The 26,750-nt window shown below is 36.9% G+C and overlaps 2 protein-coding genes across 2 annotated transcripts; both read left to right on the top strand.

Annotated features, from left to right (window-relative positions):
• Positions 1 to 175: 175 nt before the first annotated feature.
• LOC124640531 (UDP-glucosyltransferase 2-like) lies at positions 176 to 12,026 on the top strand. The gene is made up of 9 exons (XM_047178312.1): positions 176 to 333; positions 3,936 to 4,091; positions 5,691 to 5,775; positions 6,839 to 7,031; positions 7,417 to 7,614; positions 7,926 to 8,145; positions 9,207 to 9,426; positions 10,012 to 10,231; positions 11,015 to 12,026. The coding sequence occupies exons 2-9, from the start codon at positions 3,939 to 3,941 to the stop codon at positions 11,277 to 11,279; spliced, it is 1,554 nt and encodes a 517-aa protein (XP_047034268.1). The 5' UTR covers positions 176 to 333; positions 3,936 to 3,938; the 3' UTR covers positions 11,280 to 12,026.
• A 3,777-nt stretch (positions 12,027 to 15,803) lies between these two features.
• Positions 15,804 to 20,542, top strand: LOC124640530 (UDP-glucosyltransferase 2-like). Its single transcript, XM_047178311.1, has 8 exons — positions 15,804 to 16,070; positions 17,172 to 17,262; positions 17,514 to 17,709; positions 17,951 to 18,145; positions 18,354 to 18,576; positions 19,061 to 19,280; positions 19,508 to 19,727; positions 20,036 to 20,542. The coding sequence occupies exons 1-8, from the start codon at positions 15,924 to 15,926 to the stop codon at positions 20,301 to 20,303; spliced, it is 1,560 nt and encodes a 519-aa protein (XP_047034267.1). The 5' UTR covers positions 15,804 to 15,923; the 3' UTR covers positions 20,304 to 20,542.
• The last annotated feature ends 6,208 nt before the right edge of the window (positions 20,543 to 26,750 follow it).

Below are 26,750 nucleotides of genomic sequence, written 5' to 3'. Positions count from 1 at the left end.
TATTATTTTCCTTATTACAAAGGTAATCTTTGCTACTTTTAAAATGACAGGTTATAACATGTTATGACAGGTGATTACTACACTATCATTCTATCTTGTAATCTTCGATAAGCTGATATAGGATTCCGATTTACGTCTACAAGCAACGTGAATCATAATTTGTATAAATATAGATTCTTATATAAAACTGGTTTAGTCGTGTGCAGTCGTCTACCGAAGGACTGTAGACCACACACTTTGTTCTAAAATAGAAAAAGTAAATAAAGTTAGTTTGTGAAACTGGCTGGAACTATTGGGATTTTTTTAATGAATTGATATTATTAATTAAATAAGGTAAGAATTAAATTAATATTTTACGCAGTTAAATAGTGTTAGGTAGTTATTTGTGATATTACCTCCTAAATCTATACATATAATAAATCTGTAGAGGAGTAATTTTTGTACATTGCAGAAATTGAGAAAAAAAATAGCCAGCATGTTAAAGGATAACTAACAGAACCCATTTCCATCATTTTTGTCTGTTTGTCTGTTTATCTGTTTGTTTGTGCGCGATTCACGTAAAATCTACTAATTCAATGCAGACAATGCTTATATACAAAAATAACTTGGGGTATTACTTAGTTTTTGTTTCATCGAAATCGATTCACTCTATCAAAAGATATGATTATATTAAGTAGGTATTCAAGAAGTAAATTATTACGACACGCAATCTGTTTACTTTTAAAAATTTGAAAACTGTACATTTGAATGTTGTACTTATATTAGTTGATCGGCCTTTTATAAATCTTAACACAGAAAACCACACCTTTATTAACTTCGAAAGAAAAATAAAATTTTATGAAAATTGAGTTTAGCCAAGGTTAAAGTAGCTCCATCTGTGGTAAAAAAAATACATTAAATTTGTCAAAGGAGCGAGGTGGTAAATAACAATTAATTACCATTTACATAGATGGAGTTGTGCATTTTCCGTAATTGACTTATTTTAAACAGGGGTGTAATTTTTCGATAGACATTTCAATAGTGTTTGTCAGTATGTATACAGTATGTATACTGACTAATTACCATCATCGTTCTGTTTTTACGATGAGTTGTTCCTTAATTTTGTAAATGGTCTACTAGCGACTGCGAATCTATTAGTATTAACTGTTTTCTTGTAGTGTAGCTGCAAGTCGTCATGCTCCCTTTGACGGTATTGCTTGCGGTAGCGTCGGTGGTCGGGTTGCCTCCCTCCCTCAAAAATGTGCGAGGGGGGCGATGGCTGATCCTCGCGTTATGCTCGTGAACGGGTGCTGCTTGTGGTACCAGGTCGTCTTGCTGACTACATATTTGTACACCCGTAATATACCTAATGTATATGATTTTGGTTTGAACGGTAGTCCTAGTTCACCGTTTTCATTGTTAATGTTGTTATTTTATTTTTTCATAAAAACTCTTTGACATGTCGGTGGGTGCACCCTAAACTATATCTATCTTCACTGAATGGAGGCTTTATATTTTTTTATATTTTTCACTCTTTTTTTAATAGATTTATTTTGTAACTGCTTGAGTAATAGGTATGGGTAAGGTGTGTACTAGCCAACATGATTAACTATTTGAATTGATTTTATATACAAATTTATGTACACAATGTTGTATAGTGATATTTAAATATTTGTATACGGTTCTTCAAACCATACAGACAGAATTGTGTTGCTGGGGAGTTTGTTCCACCACTTCTTCTTCCCAGCAAAAACACATAGGAAGTGGTGAAGGGCAGGCGTTTTGGGGGCTGTCTTTTGTATTGACGTTCGAAAAGTGCTGATTTTCAGCCTACTTTGAATAAATGACTTTTGATTTTGATTTTGATTTTTTGAGTTTGCTGTGCCACATCAAAATCCAACTATAATTATTACCTTGATGAGAGGAATTATGGCGATTATCACACTGCCCCGCATGATGCAGCGTAGTGCGTGGATGCGTTTTTGTCTGTTGCTTGTAAATATCTCCGTTTGTATGGAAAACACGCATAGTCCAACACACTGAAAATGCATCCACGCGCGTTCATGCGGATCACGCGCATACACGCGGAGAAACACGCACCCCCGCGCGTAGGTGCGGGGCGAGACGCAAGGTATGGACTGAATCTGAATCACTGAATCCCGCAGTGCCGCGCGTGATTTTGAATGGGCGTGACGTGTATATTTGAAAATGGAACTCGATGAGAGCCGCTGTGCGTGAATTTACAAAACGCACCTACGCGCGTGAGTGCGCAAAAAACCCGCACGATGATGCAGATCTGCACTCCCGCAGGAACGCGCGTAGGTGCGTCGACACGCAAGATGCAGCGTGATGCGGGGCAGTGTGAAGATCACCTATAGTTCTTAGCCAAATTTAAAACGGTGCCATCTAAATTGTTTTTTGAACATTCATGTAAAAATGATGACATTAGTGGAACAATTAATTATTATTTAAAGTCAAAGATGGAGTTGTGCATTTTTTCATAAACATAGTTTAGTTTATCTTCCAACAAATTACTTTGAATGTATATATATACGTATTAAGTAGACCTTAATTATTTTTTTGGTGATGCAAAATATGTACTTACATATAATCCTAGAAGAAAGGAGGATCTATCTCTCGCAAGCGCTGCTAAGCGTGAGGTAATGTAGGCTTCTGTAGCTTTAAAAACGAGCCCAATGTGCAGATAAGGAATGAGTGAATACATTTTCAGAAACCACAATAACAGTAGGAGTCAAAGCGAATGATCGCTTCATAAAGCTCTGATTGGCCCGAGGTGACCAAGTCAGGTCTGATTAGTTCGTTCGATCAGATCTTTGAAAGTGTTTCAGTGGATACTTACAGTCGTCCTGTTTACGTGTGAAACAAAATATGGTATTTAAACGGCCTCCGCAAGAGAGCGATCGTTTGTGGTATACATAAAGGCGAATTTTTTCCGGTGTGCGGTAGTGACGCACAGTACACAACACTTATGTTTCTTTTGATTTGCTGGCTCCACCAAGAAGTGACAAATTGCGAGCGTACATTTTGAAAATCTTGGCAAAACTGCGGGTTTCAAGTACGAACACATGAAGTGGACTCTCACAGATACACGTATATTTTGCCTATTTGTGAACTAATGCAAACATTTCGGTGGAGTCCCGCCTTAGCATAGTGAGTGAGTGCACAGAAAATCCCCGTCATACAAGTGTTTCTCCCCTGTAGTGAAACTATCCTACCCTATGCGCCTGCTGATGATGATGACTCATGTCATCATCCATCCAGCTATTCCCCAACTATGTTGGTATACTTCCAGTCTCCAGATCTGTCCGAGTACCAATATTTTGCTTGGAGCGACTAACTATCTGATCTCTTCAATCCAGTTAACTACACAAGACGTTATCCATGGTAAGACTGACAGACTTTCTGGATTCTGATTAGGCGAAGCAGCTGCAAAAAATGTACAAATGACAGCTTTGTCAGACTCACAGCATATATACATAGATTATAGCTGTTTCCTGTAAGAATTACTTACGCACCATACGTAATAATTTTCCAAATTGGCTGACTAGATCCAGAGATTTCCACAACGTCACAAACTTTACTTCTTTTGTTTAGATAAATGCTCACACATCCACAACACAACCTTGATCAATGAATCTATGCGACTGCTAAATGGTAATCCTAATTATACTGTCACGTGAAAGAATGCACTTAAGTAGTATTTTGACGATTCTATATTGCCCACGCAGACGAAGTTGCGGGCAACAGCTAGTAGTAAATAAATTGTTCATTTATTCGAGCAAATATTGGTGTTTAGATTGGAACTAACTATTTCTATTAATCTCAAATATTTATTATTTGTAAAATATTTGTAAAGCAATTAATATTGTTTTTATAAATAAAATCGAAATTGAAATTTCATGTTTTTTTTTTATTCTGTATTTATTATTTTTCAGAAAATGGAAAAGTTAAATTTAATTTTCTTTAGTTTACTGCTAAGTTCGTGTTTGTGTGATGGATATCGGATCTTGGCAGTGTTTCCGACATCAAGTGTTAGCCACAGTATTCTTGGAGACAATTTTGTGAAAACCCTTCTCAATGCAGGACACGAAGTAAGTACCTTAAGACCAAATCATATTAAAAAAACCACTACCTATAACTAAAACGCGTCAAAAATTTAATTAAGACCAAATTGATTAACAGTAGTATTAAAAAGCATCTATAAGACACAAAGCTTAAGGGAGTATTCTTTTGAACTACTGTACTATCATCAGCTTCAGTCTAACTAGATGCAGCTGAGTGTTTTACAAGGAGCGACTGCCCTATCTGGCCTCCTCAACCCAGTAACCCAGACAACCTGACACCCCTTGTTAAGACTGGTTGGCAGGCTTTCTCGCTTTCGGCTTTCTGCTTTCTCGCTGACTGCCCGTAAAGACTGGCCAAAGATGTTCAAATGACAGCCGGCACCTACCAATTTATCGTGCCTTCCGAAACATGGAAGAACTCATCATGATACCCATCCACGAATCGACTAATCAGTCGATCCTCCCAGCATGGCCTTAGCCACAAGCTCTAAATTAGTACCAAGGATATGATAACAATATTTACCTACTATTATGTCACTCTACCATAACCAAAGTTGCTGTTGTTATCTATTAAGCTTGTGGCACATTATAGCAGCACCGCAACAGCACGGCTGCAGCATGGCGTCGCCTCGAATTAAGACTACGGCTAGCTGCCAGCGCGCCAACCACGCGCTGTCCGCTCGCCGTCGGCGCGCCGGCCGCGAGGTGTAAGCTTGCTGTCACCGCAAACTCAATATTATTTTAAGACGATTATGATTGGTGTTATGATTGCACACGACGTAATGACGTTGTTTCGGAGTCGGCGCGCAATTAGCACGCCGCCGTCGGCGCGCTGTACGCATGAGGTGCGCTCGCTTGCAGCACGCGGGCGGCGAGTCGAGTTGTGTGGAAGCGGCAAGCACGCTGACTGCTCGCCGTTGGCTTTTTCATATTGACATTACGAAATATATTATAATATACACGATTTAATGCTCTAAATTGAATGACAACTTAAATGCTGGTGTGGAGTCGTGCTGTTGCGGTGCCGCTATAATGTGCCATAACCATTATGCTACGAGTACCACAGCTGATCAGAATGATATTTATGTCGCAGGGATATTATAAAAACGGGGATTTGATCAATTCCCTAAGGTATTCGATCAAATCACGGAGGATGTTAAAATAACAACACGATTTTATCTTTTCTATAAACAAATCTAGTGAATTGAACAAATCCCTAAATTGGTTCAGTGAAATGACAAAAACATGTCAGTTCTTGTCTTGTGCCTGTTTTCATGTCAATTCCCTAAGGGATTTGATCAAATCCCCGTTTTTATCATATCCCCGTTTTTATCATATAACACGCTAATATCAGGAACTACTAGACTGATTTAAAAAAATATTTTCCGGAGTAGTTCTCTTCAGGCAAAACCACTGGCTTGAGCTTCATATAAAGATAAACTTTAAATTACGTTACTCATGTAATCAAAAGATTACAAAGCAATTTTGGTTGTTTTTTTATATTTGTGTATCATCTGCCCGTTCTTCTCCCAAATACATATGTTGGGGTCTGCTGCTAATTTGAGTTACAGCACATAGAAAATTATGTATTCAACGAAAAACTAAATATATTTTAATTGATTCCAGGTGGTGTACATATCGCCATATAAAAATGTAAATCATCCGAAACTGGAGATAATAGATATCTCTCAAAACCTCGAATTATTTTCCGGTGAGTTAAAAACCTATGTCTGCGCTGCCTATGTTGTTTTCTAGGGCTATTCTAATGTAAACCGATGAACCAATTTCGATAAGTTATAGAAAGAGATGACTGAAACTACGGAAATGACCCACCAAGTCATCAGTTAGGTACTTACGATTTTTATTCAACTCATGACCTATATAATAAAAACAGTTGCTAGTTTACAGTCTAGACTTGACAGTTCATATTATTACTCGATCTTGTATAAAGAAATAAATGCAAGCAAAGTCATTGTTGATTGCCACGCCGTCATTTTGTTTACGATTCTAAAATGACAGACACAAAGCCAGAAGTGCCAATTCATTGATGAACAACAATTACTATATTTACAACTAGCCGGTTTCCCGCGGTTTCACCCGCATCCGGTGGGAACTACTACCCATACCGGGATAAAATGCTTATGTTACTCGGGAAGAGTGTAGTTTCCATAAGTGAAAACGTTTTTTAAATCGGTTGAATAGTTTTGGAATCAAACAATAAAGGTAATTTTTCCTCTTTATTATATGTATTCGTGTGGATAATAAAATGTCCACACTAAGTCGGTCTGTTTATGTTATTTTATCGAAACCCTGTTGTTTATTTAATTGGCTCACCAATTACAACTAAATAACAAGTTGCTAATTAAAGTTCTAAGTAGGTATAATAATAATAATGCCCTTGCAAAGGTCGTTGATAGGTACTTCCTACATACTTTTTATCTGAGTTTGTAAAGTGGTCCCCTAAGGAAGCTAAACAACAACAAGAAGGTTTTCATAAAAAAAAGTTGTTTATGCTTTGAATTTAGAGAATCCTTTTTCCTTGTTTCATCTGAACCGAATCAATGGGCCCGCAATTCTTGCTGGAATCACGATTTTTTTTTATAGAACTATACTGACTGACCTTGAGAACAGTTTGAAAAAATATTCCAATGTTAGATAGTCTTTTTAACAAAGAAGGTTGTAGAATACTTTTCATTCAGGTGTGGGAAGTAGTAGGTACCGCAAGCATGTGTGTAATACAAGTAGGGAATTAATATTTTCTTATATACCAACAGATAAAAATGTCGACATTAAAGAATGCATGAATGGAAGTCTGGATCTACTAGACACAAAAGTTTTGTTCGAGATAATCACAACCATAACGGATGTGACGCTGGCTAACCCCAATGTCCAGAAGCTATTGAGAGACCCAAACCAAAAGTTCGATGTCATTGTAGCTGAATATTTCTTCAATAATATTTATTCTGCGTAAGTAGGTTTCATAAAAGATTCGATTTTTTTCGTGACCATTCAAAGTGTTGCTTCCATATGGCCTTCAGACGCAACTAGTAATAAAAGGAATACGAAAGGGTTTTTTAAATTAACCAAATGCACCTTTTTGGGAAGCGTAAAGAAGAAAAAAACCAATAACAGTAATATTTTTTATTTAATCCACAACTCCTCAATATTATAAATATTGATATTTATACAAGTTTGGATGACTGATTTGGGGCAATAAATTCATCTTTTACCTAAATTTGACTTCTAAATGGCAAAATTGCAACAATTTCACTTCTATTTCTTTCTAACACAGATTATTTTCTTTTGAAGAAAACCAGCTCCATATTCAACTTCAACATAAATAAAATTCCAGGTTGTCAGCAGTCTACGATGCCCCATTCATCTGGTTCCTCACCATAGTGCCTCACACTTTGATCCTCGACCAGATCCATGGGCCGATGAACCCAGCCTACAGCAGTGACTACATAGAAGCGAGGATCGCTCCGTACTCCTTTGTGGAAAGAGTTCGTGGACTATATTTTACGTTGAGCTTGCTGTACAATCTACATGTGTAAGTATGGCTGAAATGTCTTTACTTGTGAATGCAAAATTAATGGTCTCTCCAAGGGTAGAATATTTATATTATTGAGAACCGTTTTTGTAACCCAAACTTTACTTATTGAAAAAAACTGCATTCTAATCTAAGGAGTGAGACTTCATGTCTCTTCAAACCCACTTGACTTGATTAATAGCCAAAGAACATCAGAAAAACTCAATCAAGGTCTCTTTGGAAAGTTATTCTTGGGTTATTCTAATCAATTTATTAGTATAGAATCTTGATAGCATAACGAGAAATGAACGAAATCTTTTGTTCCATTTCAGCACCTTCCCACCGGTAGAAGAAGCCATATACCACAAACATATACCTACGATCTTAAAATCATTAGGGAAACCAATTCCTGATTACAAGGTCCTTACATACAACGTGTCCATGGTTCTGGGTAACTCTCAAGTGGCTATAGAAAGTGCAGTTCCTTTGCCTCCGAACTTCAAACATATTGGCGGATATCATATTGATGATGACGTTAAACCGTTGCCTGAGGTTTGTATTATTATTATTACTGATATTGATAATGTTAAGTTATGCTGAATCTGAACGTATTGGGACGGCTGTTGGCTACTTTGAATCTGAGTGAGGCCCACCGTGGCCAATGCCTGCCGGCGCCTGCCAGCCGAGATTGTTCGGAAGTGATCCAGCAGCCCTGGTACATAAAGGGCTTAAGAAGGAACATGATGGGTTTTAGTCAGTCAGTAAGATTCTAACACTTCCTCCCGCTGCACCTACAGTGGGCGATGTTGGAAATTATCAAATTAACCCTGTTATGATGATCACCAACAAAAAAAAAGAGCAGCAAGAAGTTCATGATGACTCGGGTGAAACCGCGTTAAACAGTTGACATAATAACTATAAACATAATAATAATATTTAAATATTTATTTGTTTTCAATAGATATAAAATCATGTGTCACATGATGCTGAGTAATATTGACCAAGTAAGATGACCAATGAATTTGCGCTACAATCAATGTAATCAAACCTCTGAACTTTATGAGATAAACAAATTGTTGAATAAGATGACTTGATAGAAATGTCTAAATTGTTGCTACGGGTACTGCATATTACTATTGTGAAGTAGCTCATTGGATTTTTACGAAACTACAAACCCTTACATAACCTTCTTAGGGTTAGTTGCACCATGTATAACTATAAACCCAATTGGCCTTAACCAAACTCACAAACCCAATTGGTGAAATCGCCAATTTGATGGCTGGTTTTATTTTATTTACTATTCGTTATAGTTACAGTTATAAATTTTACATAGTATAATCATCGGCACGAATCTCGAGCGCTGACCTTCACCTGCGCAGAAGTGATTTATTAGCAAAGAACCAATCCCGAGTGACGGTTATGACGCGATGCGCTGTGGGCCAATCACCGCTTTACCCCACCCCCGCGCCTCACTTCATACCACAAAAGAGACCCAATAAATCACTTCTGCGCAGGTGTAGGTCAGCGCTCAAGATTCGTGCCGATGATTATACAACCCCACCATTATAATTAAATCTAATTAAAATGGACAATACCTACATTTAATTTTTCAGAACTTGAAGAAAATATTCGATAATGCCAAGAACGGTGTTGTATTCTTCAGTTTGGGATCACATTTGATGAGCAAAGACTTACCTGAAGACATGAAACAGGGTATTTTGAAAGTGCTAGGAGGATTGAAACAGACTGTCATTTGGAAATTCGAGGAAAGCTTACCTAACACACCAAAGAATGTTCACATAGTGCAGTGGGCACCACAGCAAAGTATTTTAGGTGAGTTTTTTTTTTTATGTCTATCGACAAGCGGACTTTTATAGAATACCAGCTTCCGCTCACGGCTTCGCCCGCATATAGTTCGGTTATATCGAGTTTCCAAGAGAATTCTTCAAAAGTTCGGGATAAAAACTATCCTATGTTCTTTCTCAAGGTCAACCTATCTCTGTACTAAATTCTATTAAAATCAGTTCAGTGGTTTAGAGGTGCGAAGCGTAACAGACAGACAGACAGACAGAGTTACTTTCGCATGCATAATATTAGTAGGGATTCATCATCAGCCTGTTTTTACCTTACCACTGCAAGACAGGATTTACCGCTTATCACCTGCTCCACGCGGCTAAATTATCTTAGACCTTGTAGTCTAGGTTTTCAGTCAGCCAATTGTAATCGATCAAGATATCTGTCTCAACAACTCGTAACTATGACCTACTATTCAGTTTCTTACTACTATCTCTGATCTGTGACTACTAATTAATACCAAGAAGTTATTAGGTAATAAAATGAGATAGGAAAGGAAAGAGACAGGAAAATTTTCAAAACCGGGTACAAAAAGATTGTTAACCTTTGTTTTTCTCTCTCCAGCTCAACCAAAATTGGTCCTCTTCGTCACACACGGTGGTTTATTGTCCACCACCGAAGCGGTCCATTTTGGAGTACCTCTGGTAGTCATTCCAGTATTTGGAGACCAGTTTATGAACGCAAACCTGGTTGAAAAGAAGGGCATCGCTGTTCAAGTCAAATTGTCGTATACAATGTATAACGAACTGAAGGTTGCTATGGATACAGTTCTAGGTGATACAAAGTAAGTAATAATTACCTAAAGAAAAATTTTTTTTTTTTTTTCAAGCAATTCTCATCAAGGTATATAAGTCAAAGTCAAAGGTTTTTATTTCATACAGACCTATCACAGGAACTTTCGAAACTTCTATTGCTAGGTGCATGGTTCCAAGGGGTCTTATGGAAAAGAACTGACAAGAAACTCCATAGGGGTCCTTCTAGAAGAGCAAATATGTAAAGTATTTGATATCTAATTTGTAAAGATCTAACCTATCGATAATAATAATCACATGACAGCAGTAGGTATTTGATATAATTATTATCTACTAATTTACTCATTTATGTCTATCAACTCGTTATCTCTTATGTCAACGGAAATCACTCAGCATTAATATAAGGAAAAATATTTGGACTATTTAATACTTATCTAGTTCTGAAGACCGTATGTATGTGTTACCTACCTAAAATTACGGTGCCGTCAAAGTCATTTATTATTTGCAAACATTGGTACAGGTACAGGTGTTACATTTATAAAAATTCTCCATATTCTACCGTCACATAGACATGCTAATTAAATAAAATTTCAGTTTCATAAATAACAATGAAAAATAGAAACATTCAAATAATTCCGTCTGGTTATGAGAGTGAAGGAATAGAGAGTGCACCTGAGTCTACGCGAATGCTCGTGCACTAGAGGTATAGGTATGTCCTGCGCAGTTGGCTAATCTCCTTATACAAGAACAGCCGCCGTAGCCAATACTCGGCTGGGAGGACATTATCATCACATACCTTCTCCACTTTTCCACAGATACGCCACAAATGCAAAGGCTTTGTCAGCAGCTTTCCATGACTTGGAAATGAAGCCGAAAGTCGCTTTGAACTTCTGGGTGGAGCACGTGGTGCGCACGCGTGGCGCTCCTCACTTGCGCTCCGTCGCGGTCGACATACCTCTCTACCAACGATTGTACCTAGATCTCTTAGCTTTAATCCTTTTAACTCCTGTTGTTCTGTTACTAGTACTTAAGAGATTCTGCTGTAAGAAAAGTGACAGTCAGAAAGTGAAAAGAAGTTAAATTATATTTTCGGTGAGTTACACCATTAAACTATGTATAACAATAAAATAATAAAACAAACAATGTTCAGTTGTCAAATGTGACCAATTGGTGGCAATTTCGCTGCTGGTTGGTTATAATCAAATTAAAATGGTGCAACTGGCCTTTAGTAATTCTAAGTAGGATTAGTATTTATTTCTTTTTGTACCTAGTGTTAGTTTGGGAGCGATTTTTTTAAATTGTATTTTTTAAATAATAATATCATTCATGATGGATAAAGTCCACACATGAATTTGTAAATTAAAATCGCAATTAGTATTATTAATCCGTCATAGTCAAAGACAGATAATGTTTTTTATTTCATAGTGAAACAGGAAGGCATCATGTTATTTGTTTTTGTCACATGACATAATTTATCAATCTATATCTTTATCTAATACGTACTGGGAATTTATATTCTAAAATTATAATTATAATTCATATCTAGGTATATATCTACCTTTATCAAGAAGTGACAATTTGTTTTTCTATTTCTAATATCTATAGTAGGTATGTAGATATCATCATATTCCTTACCTAAGATAAAGATAAGATAAAGATAAAGATATTTATTATTGCAAATACGGGTTACAATGATGTTGTTACATAAGGGTAAAAAGATCCGCCATATTTTACCAATTGGCATGCAATATAATATTAATAAATCAAAAATTATTGAACATAGGATTAAGAAGAAGAACAAGGAAAAATATAATTAGGAATAATAAAGTCTTTTTCATTTATGAAATCTAAAATATTATAATATACTTTGCTCGCTAAAAACTTATGCAGTACATTTTTAAAAAGTGGCAATGGCAGCGCTCTCCAGCTCTTTGGCAGTGTATTAAATATAGTTGGAGCCATACAGAACACACTCTTGCGCATAAGGGCTGTCCCTGCAGACTGAAGGCATATCCTTCCATTGTCTCGTCTGTTTCGGGGAATCAGTTCGTTTTGTAGCTTGAAACGACTGGGATTGCTTTTAACGAAGAGCGCCAGTTCTAAGATATAAAGACATGGCAAAGTAAGTATCTTATATTTTTCGAAGCAAGGAACGCAACTATCAGTAGGTTTGATTTTAAACATAGAACGTATGCATCTCTTTTGGGCCTTGAACACCATTTCCCGTTCTGTAGAGTTGCCCCAGAAAATGACTCCATAACGCAGATGGGACTCTGCTAGACCATAGTAGGCTGTCAACAATGCCTCAACACCTACTATAGACGACAAAGTGTGCAAGGCGTAAGCAGCTTTACTAAGTTTCTTGCATAAGATTTCGGTATGCGGTTTCCAATTCAGTTTTTTGTCTATGTGAAGCCCTAAAAATTTTATTGAATCTACTTCTGCTATTGGTTGGTCATGAAAATGTATACAAGGTGTTGATTTGCATTTGTGCCATAGTTCAGGAGGAGGACATACAATACGTAAATAATCGATTGGAATTACAGTAGATGGGAAATAACTAATATGCACTGCTTTTTTTGTCATTGTAATGTCGTAGTATTTCCGAAGTAATCCAATTTTATGAATGAAATTTATGAGTAATCGTTGCGTATGCTTTGTGTTTGCGTTTGTGTGAGGGTGCAGCACGGTTTTAACGCCAGTAACGTACGCGTCAAGTTTAAATAAGGCTAGATGACATATACGGAATTCCGAAAAAAAATTAAAGAAAAAAAAATACGTACCAATTTTTTTTATTGATTTGGGTCGAGAATCATTAGCATAATTACCTCCTTGAATATGGCACGGATGCAAATAAACAGCTTGTATTTAAATTGCTCTTGGTGTTGATCCGTTGACTGAAGTGTATTAATTTAGTTTTAGCAAGGTTAATTTTTATGTTGTTCTCCTCTAGCCACTTAACTATGAAATGTATGGAATCATTAATTTCCTTTTCATATGTATCAGTATTTTTGCATGGAATCGTTATGGTGCTGTCATCGGCGAACAGTGTCATACTTTGTGGGATGTTTCTCGGAAGGTCATTTATATATAATAAAAATAAAAGAGGTCCTAATACACTCCCTTGTGGCACACCATACAAAACCTTGCGTTCAGTAGATTCAAAAACTGTTTCATGTTTACTTTTGTTGTTTATTTGATTTATATTAGTTATTTGAGTTCTATTATTTAAGTAAGATTTAATGAGCTCATTGATATTGCCTCTAATTCCGTAATCTTCAAGCTTATTTATTAGTTTATCATGGTGTACATAGTCAAATGCTTGAGTCATGTCACAAAATACGCCGCAGATCGGTTTCCTTTTATCCATGTTACACGTTATATTATACAAAAAGTCGTAGATAGCCATATTAATACCTACTTATTTGTTTTCTGCTTCTGTAAGGGATTTCCTATGATTTTGTAAATAATTAGTGAGGCCTTAATTTGTAAATAGTCAATGCTGAATAAATGCATTTTGGAAATAAATTATCTTTTCTTATGGAGCTGCAGGGGATGAAAGATTCCTTACCTTTCATCAAAATCTAGTGTCAGAGAATTTTTGATACCTACACGACGGCCTTTGATGTGAACCTTTGAGAAAGATTGCCGGGTATCAGTCATAGATATCTATCAGAAAGCTGGCCTGCTACTTACTTCCAGACTCGGAGCTTCCGGAGTGCTTTGTGAAAAATTCTGAAAATCCCGCTTTGTGGATCTGATTTGGGCCTGATCGGAATCGAACCTGGGACCCTGGGAAGGGCATTTTATTCAGCTTTATAATATTAACATTGGCTATCCCACATTTATAAGCCATATTATATGTATAGATGCCCATGGAGAACAAAATGACGATATGTCATAATGAAAAATCTAACAAAGTAGCATCACCTAAATGCGGGTGTTCGGAAGACAGCTTGTGACAGATTCTGCCTTCATACAGCTTCTTTGTAACAGGCCCATTTTTGTTAAACCAAAAAGTTGTATCAAGGAACCCCTGGTTAGTTTACTTATAACTAATCATTTTGGTCATGCCCACCGTACGTATTCGACCTACAAGAAGGCGCCTGACCTACCAGCCTTATGGCAGCTCCTCTCATCTTTCCTTCCTCCGTGGCTATAAAGTAATAGCATGGTGACAGAATAACTGCGGAGCAATTCACTTGCTACCAGTAGATAATATAGCTAACACATAAAGCGGTCAGATTCATTGCAGCGTCAATTTAAACACGATTGAAGGTTATAAACCATACACTTTGTCTGTCTATTTGCGTCCGAAAAAATAGGAGGGGGACCAAAATTTATTGTGAACTAACTTTATTGTAAGATGACTTGAAAAAGGCTTGATAGGTGGAGACGATTTTGGGTTTCCGTTCATTTATTTTATGAATCCCTAAGAGATAATCATCATCAGCCTTTTTATCGTTGCACTGCTGGGCACAGGCCCCCTCTCACACGGAGAAGGATTGAGCATTAATCACCACGCTTGCTCAATGCGGGTTGGTGATTTCAGACTTTCTGACCCAGGTTTCCTCGAGATGTTTTCATCCAACATCCAGAGTGAATTATTGATTTATTTAGTTTTTATGATTTTCAAAAAAAAAAACTATTGAACTGATTTTGATGAATATTGTAATTTAGGTATATAGATTTTAAACCAGCGAAAATAGTTCATTCGAGTATTGATTCAAATGTATATTCCTATCAGAAGTTACCCTTCAGCCAATGACAGTAAAGGTCTCTGCACACAGCGGGCGCGGGCGGGACGGGACGGCGACGCGACACTGAGCAGTTGTAATGTACTAGATATTACGGAGGCCGCCACACAGAGCCGTCCCGCTCGGCGCGACCTGACGCGACGATCTAGTACATTGTGTCGCGTCGCCGTCCCGTCCCGCCGCGCCGCACCCGCTGTGTGCAGAGACCATCAAGTCAACAAAATAGAGTATGTTTTCTTAGCACGATAAATAAGCATTATTTATGCATTACCTTTGTTTGAAAAACTGTAATTAAAAAAACATCTTGGCTGTCGGGCAAAGCAAAAAAACCGTCAAGATAAATTACTATAAATGCAGTATCATGTAATTTTTTGCTGAGTTAGTAATTTCCTTTATTCTAGGATTTAACAGAGTACTTAAAACATTTGTTTGTAGGTATATAAATATGTAGAATAAGCATGTGACCATCAAAATCATGTCAATAAGATGGCTAGACCAAATCTTTCTTGATAATATTAATTTGGAACATTTTACCTCCACTCATTATCAAAAAACAAATACCCAAATAACTAAAAATACATACCTCTATACTCTTAAGGCGAGATTCTACTAACATAGTCCACACACATTTTAAAAATGTGCTCACGCAATTTGTTACTGTTTGCAAATGCGGCGCAGAAGACCAGTAACATTAATTTGTGTGCGTCACAGTGCCACACGCCGGTGGAATCTCGCCTTTATTTCAACGGTACTCAGTCAGATGACATAATATATCTACCTATACCTACAAAGATAACTCTACGTATAATAAGCTGCTATAGTTCAATCATCTGCGCTCAAAAGGAATCAGGCGCGAGCACACTAAACACGCGCTTTGAATATTTAAAAAACAAAACACATTCGATATTCCATATTCAAAAAAGTAAATGTATTCTTCCGCATTTGTTTTATAAAGACGTGTTTCAAAATGAAGCTTTTAGTGTTATTTTCTTTGTTTTTTGTTCTGTGTAGTGTAGAATCGCTGAAAGTATTAGTATTATTTCATATGCCCGTTAAAAGTTTAAGTATATTAGGAACAGGGGTGGTCAGACATCTGCTGAATGCTGGACACGAGGTACCTACCTACCATTTACCTATATAAACATTAACTCTAAAAATAAATACAATCTTCTTTAATAGCTTTTACGAAATATTGATAAGCCATGATAAAAAATACCATACTGACTGATAAAGCTTAATTTGTTTACAAACACTAATAGCATACTAAACGTTATCACGTTGTTTCGGTCCAAAAATGTTTGGACCTTACTTTACTATCATCATCGTCATCATCATCATATCTGCCAATTGCCAATAGAACGTCGGCCTCCCACAACGAACGCCAACTATCCCTACCATAGGCCGCCCGCATCTATCCGTCATCATCAGCCTAACCTTTTCCCAACTATGTTGGGGGTTAGCTTTCAGTCTAACCGGATTTAACTGAGTACCAGTGTTTTACAAACTGCCTATCTGGCTGTTACTCGGGCAATCCAATACTCCTTGGTAAGACTGGTTGTCAAACTTACTGGTTTCTGATTACCCTTAACGACTGCTAAAGACGTTCGATGACAGCCGCGACCTTCAGTTTAATAGCCCGCATCCTTCGACTGATATCAATAACACATTTAGAACACTTCCATAAAATAGATTCATAGTACGTTGAGATAGGTTCCATAGAAGGTCAAATCTAACGTAATAATATTATTTTATCATATGTACGTCTGATGTCTGATTCGTCTATAAATAGATAAACCTGTATCTACGAGGAAACCAGTATAAATTACGTTATATAATCTAAAGAACGTAGCAGACAACGCAATTATCTCGTTTCTAGTACATTTATAGTGTGTACTTAGATAAATCGAATATTTTGCTGTTTACATACTCATTTGCATAACTTGACCCTACTTTGTGCGATGAGGTATTATTTTGCTTATTATACTGAGATAATAGATTCTTGTTTGTGATATTATCGAATTCATAATATTGTTAATAGGTTGCTCTAATATTTGTTTTTCTTAAATACATATACCTAATATTCAAAACTCAATATCATGTTAGGTACTTAACCAAATATTTTTATAAATATATAAGTCATTAAATTTCAAAAAAATACATTAGTTAGATACATTTTGAAAAAGACCTTGGCTAAAAAAATATTTTCTGCTTTCAGGTGACATACGTAACTGTGTATCCTCTGAAGAACCCGCCAACTAAAAACTTTCGACAAATTGACATCAGCAAAAATGTTGAACTTGTTGCAAGTAAGTTATTATAATGCAAATATTTATAAAAATTTTAAACATTTCCAAAAAAAAATCTCCTTATAGAGAAACATAATTTCATATTTTTTTAAATTTTAAGTTAAGATCTAACTGGAGAGGTATACTTCCTTCTTGAATGAGACTTAATCATATATTAGCAACATTTTATCCGATTACAAGAAGTTCTCGTGTACGAGTCCCGTAAGAAACCACGAATCTACTACTTTAACTTTGACAACATATAATTGCAGATGATGAAACTCTTACAATGGGATACGTCCTAGAACATCAAATTGAGAAGAATGGAGCTTACCAGATGCAAGTGTTCTCACAAGAGAATGCTCGACAGACCTTCCAGAATGAAAACTTGAAGAAGCTCATACAAGACCCCAACGAACACTTTGACGTTGTTTTCAGTGATTTGCTTGAGTCTGAAGTATATGCTGGGTAATTAGTCAAAAAATAATATTACGATCACCATAAGTAATGTCCAGAATTGAAAATGCCTCTATTTCAAAAAATGATTAAAATTACTAAAACAGAAAGTTTCAAATTGCAAAAATAACCAGTGTTTTTAAGAGGATAATCTTCGTTCCAGCAATATCCATTCAGTTGGTTAGGGTATTTTATAAAGAACTCTTATTGTTATAAAAAATCTATATTAATGTTCCCACTTTTGTATTTTCAGATTAGCAGTGCTATACGATTGCCCAATGATCTGGCTGTACTCTATGGGAGCCCACTGGCAGGTGCTAAGACTGATAGACCATGGATCAAACCCTGCTTTCACTCCAGACTACTTGTCTCCTAACAAACTTCCACTGTCTTTGTTGGAGAGAGTAGAAGAGTTATGGGCCAGGATTAGATGGCAATTCCTTAAGACGTAAGTTCTATTAATGATGTTTTGTTTGGTGCCTACGTTAGAAAGAATATTGGCAGGATAAAGATTATCATTAGTAGTAGTTATATAGTATTAGTGTTGATTTGCTACTTACACCTTATTGCCAAGGTGCATAATTTAGAGATTGAATGTAGTTTTCTACTACCCATAAATATGAAAAAGGCACTTAAACTTGATTCTAATTTACCAGATTCATCACACAACCAGAGGAGCGCAAGATTTACGAAGAAACCTTTGGCCCACTATTAGCCCAGCGTGGTAGAACACTGCCAGATTACGAAGAAGTTATGTACAATGCCTCCTTGATTTTCGCCAATGAACACCATGCAATCAGAGACAGGCCAGCTACTCCTCAAAACTTTAAGTACGTCGGTGGTTTCCATATTGAAGATCCTGTGCAACCACCGCCTAAGGTAAAAACAGTTAATCTAAGTCACAACCAAGGAAACTTCATACAGTCTTTAAACAATATGGAAATAAACTACAAGATATCAATGCGATAATTAAGCTTCCTGAATTTATTTTTTATGATCAGGGATGATAGTAAAGAGGTTTTGATGTTTTGAAATAAACAGATAATAACTTCAATAACAATATCACGCGCCTTACTTAATTACATTGTTATCGGTTGCTCTTCTTCAATAAGCCGCTGACCCTACTGATTACGACACTTTTTTGTTTACAATTCTTACCGTGTTGTAGTTTTTTCTTATCTTTCCTGTTTTACTTCGTCAGACATCAAATTTTTCTGTGCTTCATATTTTATAAGTCGTTTAAATGAAAGAAGTCAATCACTCATCTATTTCAAATTTATATCATGCCTTTTTTCGTAAGCCCTTTCATAGATTATTCGCTATCCTTCTATTAGCAATAACTAAGGTTCAAATTATTTTTCAGCATTTCCAAGAACTCATAGAAAATTCCAAACATGGCGTAATATACTTCAGCATGGGGTCGTTTTTGAAAAGTAATTCTTTACCCAAAAAATTGGTTCAGGAACTCCTGAACATGTTTGGACAACTCAAACAGACCGTTATTTGGAAATTCGAAACAAGCTTGCCAGATGTACCGAAGAACGTACACATTGTGCACTGGGCTCCGCAACCCAGTATTTTAGGTAAAAATTTAGTTCCTCTTAATTTTTTATATAAAACGCATATATACACCTACAGCAAAGCTGATGAATGATAATCATTAAGTTGATCACGTTCTCAAAGAGAAGGTATTTATTTAATCGGCCAAGTGATAGTACTGTATAACTAAAAACAGATAAGATTATTTTACAATAGCCATTAGATCATACAGGTTCTTCCAATGATACTGATTTTGTAATATCTTTTTCAGCTCATCCAAATGTGAAAATCTTCATCACACACGGAGGCTTGCTGTCCTCAATGGAAGCCATCCATTTCGGAGTGCCAATCATAGGAGTTCCTGTGTTCTTTGACCAGTTCACAAACATTAACAAGGCTGTGATTAGTGGTTACGCTTTGAGGGTCAACCTGAATTATGACCTGCCCAAGGGCCTTAGTGCTGCCATCGATGTTATGTTGAATGATGATCGGTAAGTTTCTGACATGGAACATATTTTTGGCAAAATATAGTTTTGTGAATAAGAAGGACGTGAATGTTAGTATGTCGGATTACAGAGAGTTATAGAGGCTGTAGAACTGGCTAAACGATACTAATGACTCGCTTTAATAATCGTCTGCCTTGCTTTCTGCCAACTATGTTGGTCTCGTCTTTGAATCTAACGAGCAGCAGTTTGACTTGGAGCGGCTGCCTACCTAAACCCCGGGGCTCTTGTAGATATCAAATACTCACTCATAGTATAATACTTATTCCATTTCTAACAAGAATAATCTTTTGCAGGTACTCCAAAAAAGTCAAAGAAATGTCTGCAATCTACCATGACAGCCTTACAAAACCTGGTGATGAGATCGTGCACTGGGTGGAGCACGTGGTGCGCACGCGTGGCGCTCGCCACCTCCGTTCACCTGCTTTCAACGTACCACTGTACCAACGACTGTACCTAGATGTGCTAGCGATAATACTGGCTGCTTTGTATCTGGTCAAGTATATCATTGCTAGTTTTGACACAAAGAAAGCTAAGAAACAGTCTCAGAAGAAAAAGAATTAGAGTAAATTATTGAATAGTTAATTTAAGTTTAGTAATTAGGTATAATAATGAAGAAGAATTCACAAATAATACAGAGTTTTTTTAAAGATTACTTTGACGTAATACTAAACAGCAAAATGTAAGATTATCGTGATATATAAATGCAAATTAAAGATAAAATAACAATGTACAAGATGATAAAATCACTGCGCGCATAAAGTCTGAACTGAGTTTGATTTATAAAAAGTTTTAATTTAAAATTGCTTTTCAATTATTTTGTACCCCTTCCCTAATCTTACTTAAACTTGCTGCCATAATGAAATTATGGTTAGGAGAAATGGACGATTATTATTGTTTGTCTCTCTTTGTTAAGAGGACGAATTGGAAACTTTGGCGCCAAGGATCTCAATTTTTCTCAGTAAATACAAAACGGATCAAAATACAACTTGGTTACCTGAAAGTTCATTATATAAACCTTATTTTGTTAGATTTCAAAACATGATTAGGTAACTTTTATAACAGAGAAAAATATATCAAACATACCTCTTCTTAAAAAGAGATTCACATATTATGGGCAAACGGGACCGATTTAAGCCTCTTAACTTTTTTAGTAGTTTTTTTGTACTCTTTAAAATTGTGGAAGGAATTTTTATCAAATTATCATTTCTAAATAATAAAATTACAAAACCATTTTGTCGCTTACGACTTTTAGTTATAAGCTAGCGCGCCTATTGTAATCCTCGCCCCGCTCAGACGCTCCGTCCCCTTTTGGCGCCTTAGATGCGCGTGCCGGTTATGAAATTATTGTTTACCAATTCGTCGCCTTAAGTTCTTCTTTGCTTCATTTGAGTTTGTGCTGAGTTTATTTGTTAGGTGCTATCCGATCACTCTGAAAAACACTATTAGCCCTTTTATCGACAAAAAGCGTGAAGCAGCGTAGAATAGTTCCCACGGGACGCGGGTTTAACCGCTTGCCGAAGCTAGTTACGATCATATATTTCATACTTAGTTCTAGATCTATTACCTAAAGAAATGTAGCAACCGGCACTGTTTATCTTTTGTGTTTGAAATGGCAATGCGTATGAGCAATGTTTGCTATAACGAATTCAAAAGGAGATACGGATTGCCAGCCGTCGATATTTTTAAGATTAGTTTTTTTTCCCCCTTTTTTGACTTACATACTTGTGTATTAATAATGTAGTGGGACTGAGCGGAGCTTTCAACTGCAGGCATTTCTATGCCTAAATGGAGACTCCTCGATATTATTATAGTTTACCCTTGAAAACACTAATCTCAGGGATTACAGGTCCGATTTGAAAATTCTGTAAGCATTGGATAGTAAATTAATCGGGGCAGAATATAATCTTTTTTTTTTTATCCGGATATACTGAGTAGTTCCGATCAGATGCCACTGAAAGTACTGATGGAAGCTAGTGGGTATAGAGCTAGATACATAATACATAACTAGATACATACTTGTCATGTATAATTGAATGTTATTATGTACAAAATGAGTACCATTCGTCATCGAGCGTCATTATGGAAGACTAATAACGGGCTTAAATGCAAGTCACTGTACGTAAGTAGCCACTCTTTGTTTGAAGTCTCTACTTTTAGTATGAGTAGGATGATATTACTTAATTAGTTAAACGATTTTGCTTTGGTATATTGTCTATGTGCTGAACTGTCGTCGTCCACTGCTGAATATAGGCTTCTCCAATATTCGTATTCATCTCCGGTCATTTTAAGCATTTCAATGTCAGAAATTTATTTAAATCACCCCTTATTTTAAGAGAAACCTATAATAATAACGTTCAACATAAAGTTTAACGCCTGATTTTATTATTTGTAAAAAGGTAAAGTACCTACCTACATGTATAAATTAAATAAATATTAATAATAATACATTTTATTTGCATATCATAAAACCTACATGGATGCATCTATATCTAATTAGTTCGGAAATAAGATTTTGAATTTTAATTTCAATTGAAAATTACATCACTTGAATGGATAAAATAAAAATTTACCACTTCAAAATAATCTAGGATTAAATATTTTAGAACATATCAATCATAATTATTAGACACATAAATTAAAATCTATGCTGGAAATACTTATCAAATATACGCAAAATGACTTGCATTTTGAAGCCAACCGGTTCATAATATTTTGTGTTGTCATCAGGCTATCACGCAGTAAGCATCATCAAAAACTCTAAGAAGCCCTTCCACACTGGCGGATATTCCGCTCGGTTATATGTTGACTGTGCCTATTTAGATATTTCTATTGCCTTATGTTTCCCCAACGAATTCTTTTGCAAAAAAAATAACTGAATTGCCAACTTCAAACACCTGGTATAAAATAAAGTCACTGCCATTTACAGTGCAAACTTTTATGGTCTTAAATATTCGTAATAATTTTGAATCAACACCTAGACCATTAAAAATAGATTTCTTACCCTCAGACAGTACTTAGCTTTGGCATCGAGAGTTTTTTCAAACATCTAAATATAAATAAAATATGTCTTTTCATGCTCAAGGAAAATCAAGTCATTTTTAGTGAAACTTATACAAATCAATAATTATTCTCCTTCAAATTTGAGAGCAGAGAGAGAATTGTGAATTAGCACAAAATCATGTCTGACGCCGATTTCATCACGAGCAGAGTTCACTATGACTAGTCATAATTATGTATTAAGGAAAATGCGCTGAGACAACGTGACTTTTCGAAGCAGTTCTAGTGCACAGTTCTTTGCACTGTCAAATCAAGCTTAAACTTTAAGAATAAAATAAGTACAAATAGGTAATTACACCGAATGTACTCATAATAGAATAAAAATACAGGTGTTTTACTTTTTGGGATCCTTGTTCATTCTACCGTCACTTAGGCATGCGGCAAACGGAAGGTTTACAATTAATTTTGATACGCTAAAAAATAAGTAAATATTTTTTCCCATTACATTTTCGTTATAACCTTCTCTTTTCATTAATAAATCTTCGTTCCCATGCACTTACAGCGTTAAACATAGATAGATACATAAAGTAAATATGACGACAGATGTACCTAGAAACCATCCACTTTTTTTGGAATAGAAAAGCAAGCAAAACGTTCAATATAATACCATTTGGTTGAACTGGAAAGAAAAACAAATTTCATTCATACAGTGCTGTAACGTTTAAAAATAACTATATTGTAAAGTAAAGAGCACTTTATTCGCACGTTTTTCAGTGCAATATCAATTCGAACGGCTACTGTGCAATTTATTTGCCGTAATGGCGCACTGACTGCAACTTTTGAGTAGTCAAATAACCTATCGCTTGTTTGAATTTTACTGTTCACGACCATACCATATTAAAACCTAAAAACTTGTTTTTTCGGTTTTCCCGCGATTTACCCGCGTTCCTTGGGAACTTCTTCCCGTACCTGGATAAAATATAGCCTATGTTACTCGGTAATAGTATATTTTTGAGCCTTCATGGTAAAAACAAACGCAGAAAAAAAACTTTTTATTAGATTAGTGTAAAAGACTGATAAATGTAATGTTTATTTTTCAATAATCATTTTATTCATACCAATAATTAAAAAAGAATTGAAAAGAGCATTAACAAAATGTCATTTAAAAAATAGACACAAGGTCAGTTGCAAAAAATTATCGCCTATTCAGCTGTTTGCTAGCATCAAACAACCAACGACGAGGTTTTCTAAAAATATTGACGTTAGATCAACAAGCTGTTAACGGATCACTTTGAAAGTAATCGTTTTATGTATCATATCAAAAAAATATATGAGAAGAAGGAAAATATATTATTTTGAGAAGAATGAAGAAGGATGCATTATACTTCCTAGACAAGAATGTATTTCATTTTTTATACATTTGGGATTTTTGTTACTACCTATATTATACCTACTACCAAGTAACAACAGGTATGACAAGCACGTAAGTATGCACGATTGATATAATACGCAATAATTACTTTCAAACTGAGTGCCATTTGCGGATTTCGGAGATCAGATAGGCAGTCGCTCCTTGTAAAACACTGAAACTCAGCTGTACCCGGTTATACTGGTCGGCCCCAACATAGTTGGGAAAAGGCTCCGGAGATGATGAACTGAGTACCATTTACATAATTATTTCATCTACTACTAGTAGTAGACGATATAATGATGATCTCATAAGGAAAACAAACTAATTAAAAGTTATATCTTACACTGTTTCTAATCTGAGCAGTAAAGTGCAAGTCATTATGATGAGCGGAACCAATATTTTACTGTGTAAAATATTGATATAATGCTTTAGGAATTTCATGCTTCGGAAATTATGTCATTAAATTAATTTGTTTTTAAGCTAATGGTGATGATCACGTTTTCTTATCTACTTATCCATATAATATAGGTCTTATATAACATTAGTTACCTGCCATGATGTTGGTAAATTAAAATTCTACTGAAGGTCAAAAGAATGATAAACAAGAATTTAATTTTACAAAAATCAGTAAGTACTTTATTTTAGCCGTTTCCCCTATTAATGAAGGCCAGCTTAGAGCAGGATTGTTTGAGGATTAAAACCGCAATCTGACCTGTTCTTTATTTAACTGTTCACTAACCACAAACTGCAAATACCATGACGCCCGCCGGCGAGATTCATCAAGCACATAACAAAAAGTTGCGTCCATTAAAACAACGGGGAAAAGGTATCCAGTATAAAGTAAATCGCAATAGTACGCGAAAGAAGACTTTATTTCAATGAAACGTTGGATGTTTACACATTACGCTGCGGTGGCAGCTTTTTTTTCAACTGAACTTGTTTATTTGGGACTGAGAAGCCGCAGTTGCCGATGCGTTGACTGTAAGGCTCCAAAGTACATTCATTTGGGACGATAATGTAGCCGATGACGATGGGCCGTGACCATAATGGATAATGATGTAAGGGCCGTTTTCGGTGGCCGTTTCCAATATTCAAACCTTTATTTTTCTTAATCATTATCTCACGAGCCTACTATGTTGGCGTCGGCTTCCAGTCTAACCAGCTTCAGCTGAGTACAAGTGTTGTACAAGGAGCGACTGCCTATTTGACTTCAAACCAGCTACCCGGGCAACAAAATACCCCTGGGTAAGACTGTTTGTTTTGCTTAATAAAGATCTCAAGTACCTTTTTTTTTTAACGACGTCAAAAATCATCAAATGACTCCTGCCGCTGTGGGTTAGCAGCGATGAGGGAGTGTCAGAGTCTTACTGACTAAAAACCGTCGTGTTCCGTCGTAGGCCTTTTTATGTGCTAGGGCCGCAGTATCTCTTTCGAACAACCCGCAGCCCCGGCAGGCCTTGGCCCTATTGGGCCCCGCTGGGGTTGCTGACATCTCTTTGAGGAGCGCGTGGAATAACGCGCACCGCCGACACGGGTCTGTTGTCTAAAAATAGACATGAGCGATGAGCCACCCAAATCACCGCCCACAGACCCACGCCTACGGTGGCCGGGAGTCGTCTCGCGACACCCGGCGCCCGTGGTGTCTACCTGCTCCAGCGCGGCGGCCGGGATGAGAGGTGCGAACTCTCTGACGTTCCGCCGCCTCCTTCTCGAGCATGACTGCTTCGCAGAAGGAGGCGACGGCATCCCATTCCCTCTCGCCCCGGACCATGGCTTGAACCAGGGCCGGACGCGAGAGGTCGCCGCCGCCTAAAGCCTCGACGAGGACCCGGCGGTGCCCTTCCCACGCAGGGCACTCCTGGACTGTGTGGTCCACCGTGTCCTCGGGGCTATCCGCACAGTGGTGACACCCGGGCGCGTCCTCACGACCGATTCGATGCAGATACCTCCCGAATCAACCGTGTCCGGTGGGGACCTGCGTCATGCGCTACGTGAGGGCGCCGTGACTCCTCCCGAGCCCACTCCTCAAAGAGGGGACTTACCGCCACTATGGTGGCGTGCCCTGCACTGGGTTGCGACAGTCGCTCCCTCCAGGCCACCATGATATCCCGCTGGAGCTCTGCCCGCTGCGCGACAACTTGCCGCGGCAACGGGGTTTTCCCCCGGCGCTGAGCCTCCTCGCGCCAGTCGTATAGGCTCGTGCCAGTCGTACAGGCTCGCGCCAGTCGTACAGGCTCTCAAGTACCTAGGCAATAGACGATATAATATTGCGAACGGCCGTTAGAGTATAGGTACTAAGTTGCGTCAAAGTTATAACTATGTCATCATTTTATTTTTCCCTGTCACTGTTTCTCCCAGATTCTGCTTTATAGGAATTCCCCGCGGTATGAAGAGTTACTCACCCAGGTGTTATTTTAAACAAGGTACCTATAGATAAACTTGCATCAAATTGAGCCAAAAATAAATTTCCAAAAAAGCATCCTTGTAGCACTGTCTTTCAAAATTATGTGCTTTTAATAATGCTCGTAATTAAGACTGCTACGTTATTTTCATTTGTACTTACGTACTTACTACCCACTTATAATATACCATGACAGCAT

This window comes from Helicoverpa zea, chromosome 21 (assembly GCF_022581195.2).
Source record: "Helicoverpa zea isolate HzStark_Cry1AcR chromosome 21, ilHelZeax1.1, whole genome shotgun sequence".
Taxonomy (NCBI): Eukaryota; Metazoa; Arthropoda; class Insecta; order Lepidoptera; family Noctuidae; genus Helicoverpa; species Helicoverpa zea.
The sequence above is the reverse complement of the archived record's forward strand: the minus strand, read 5'-3'. Positions and strand labels throughout refer to the sequence as shown.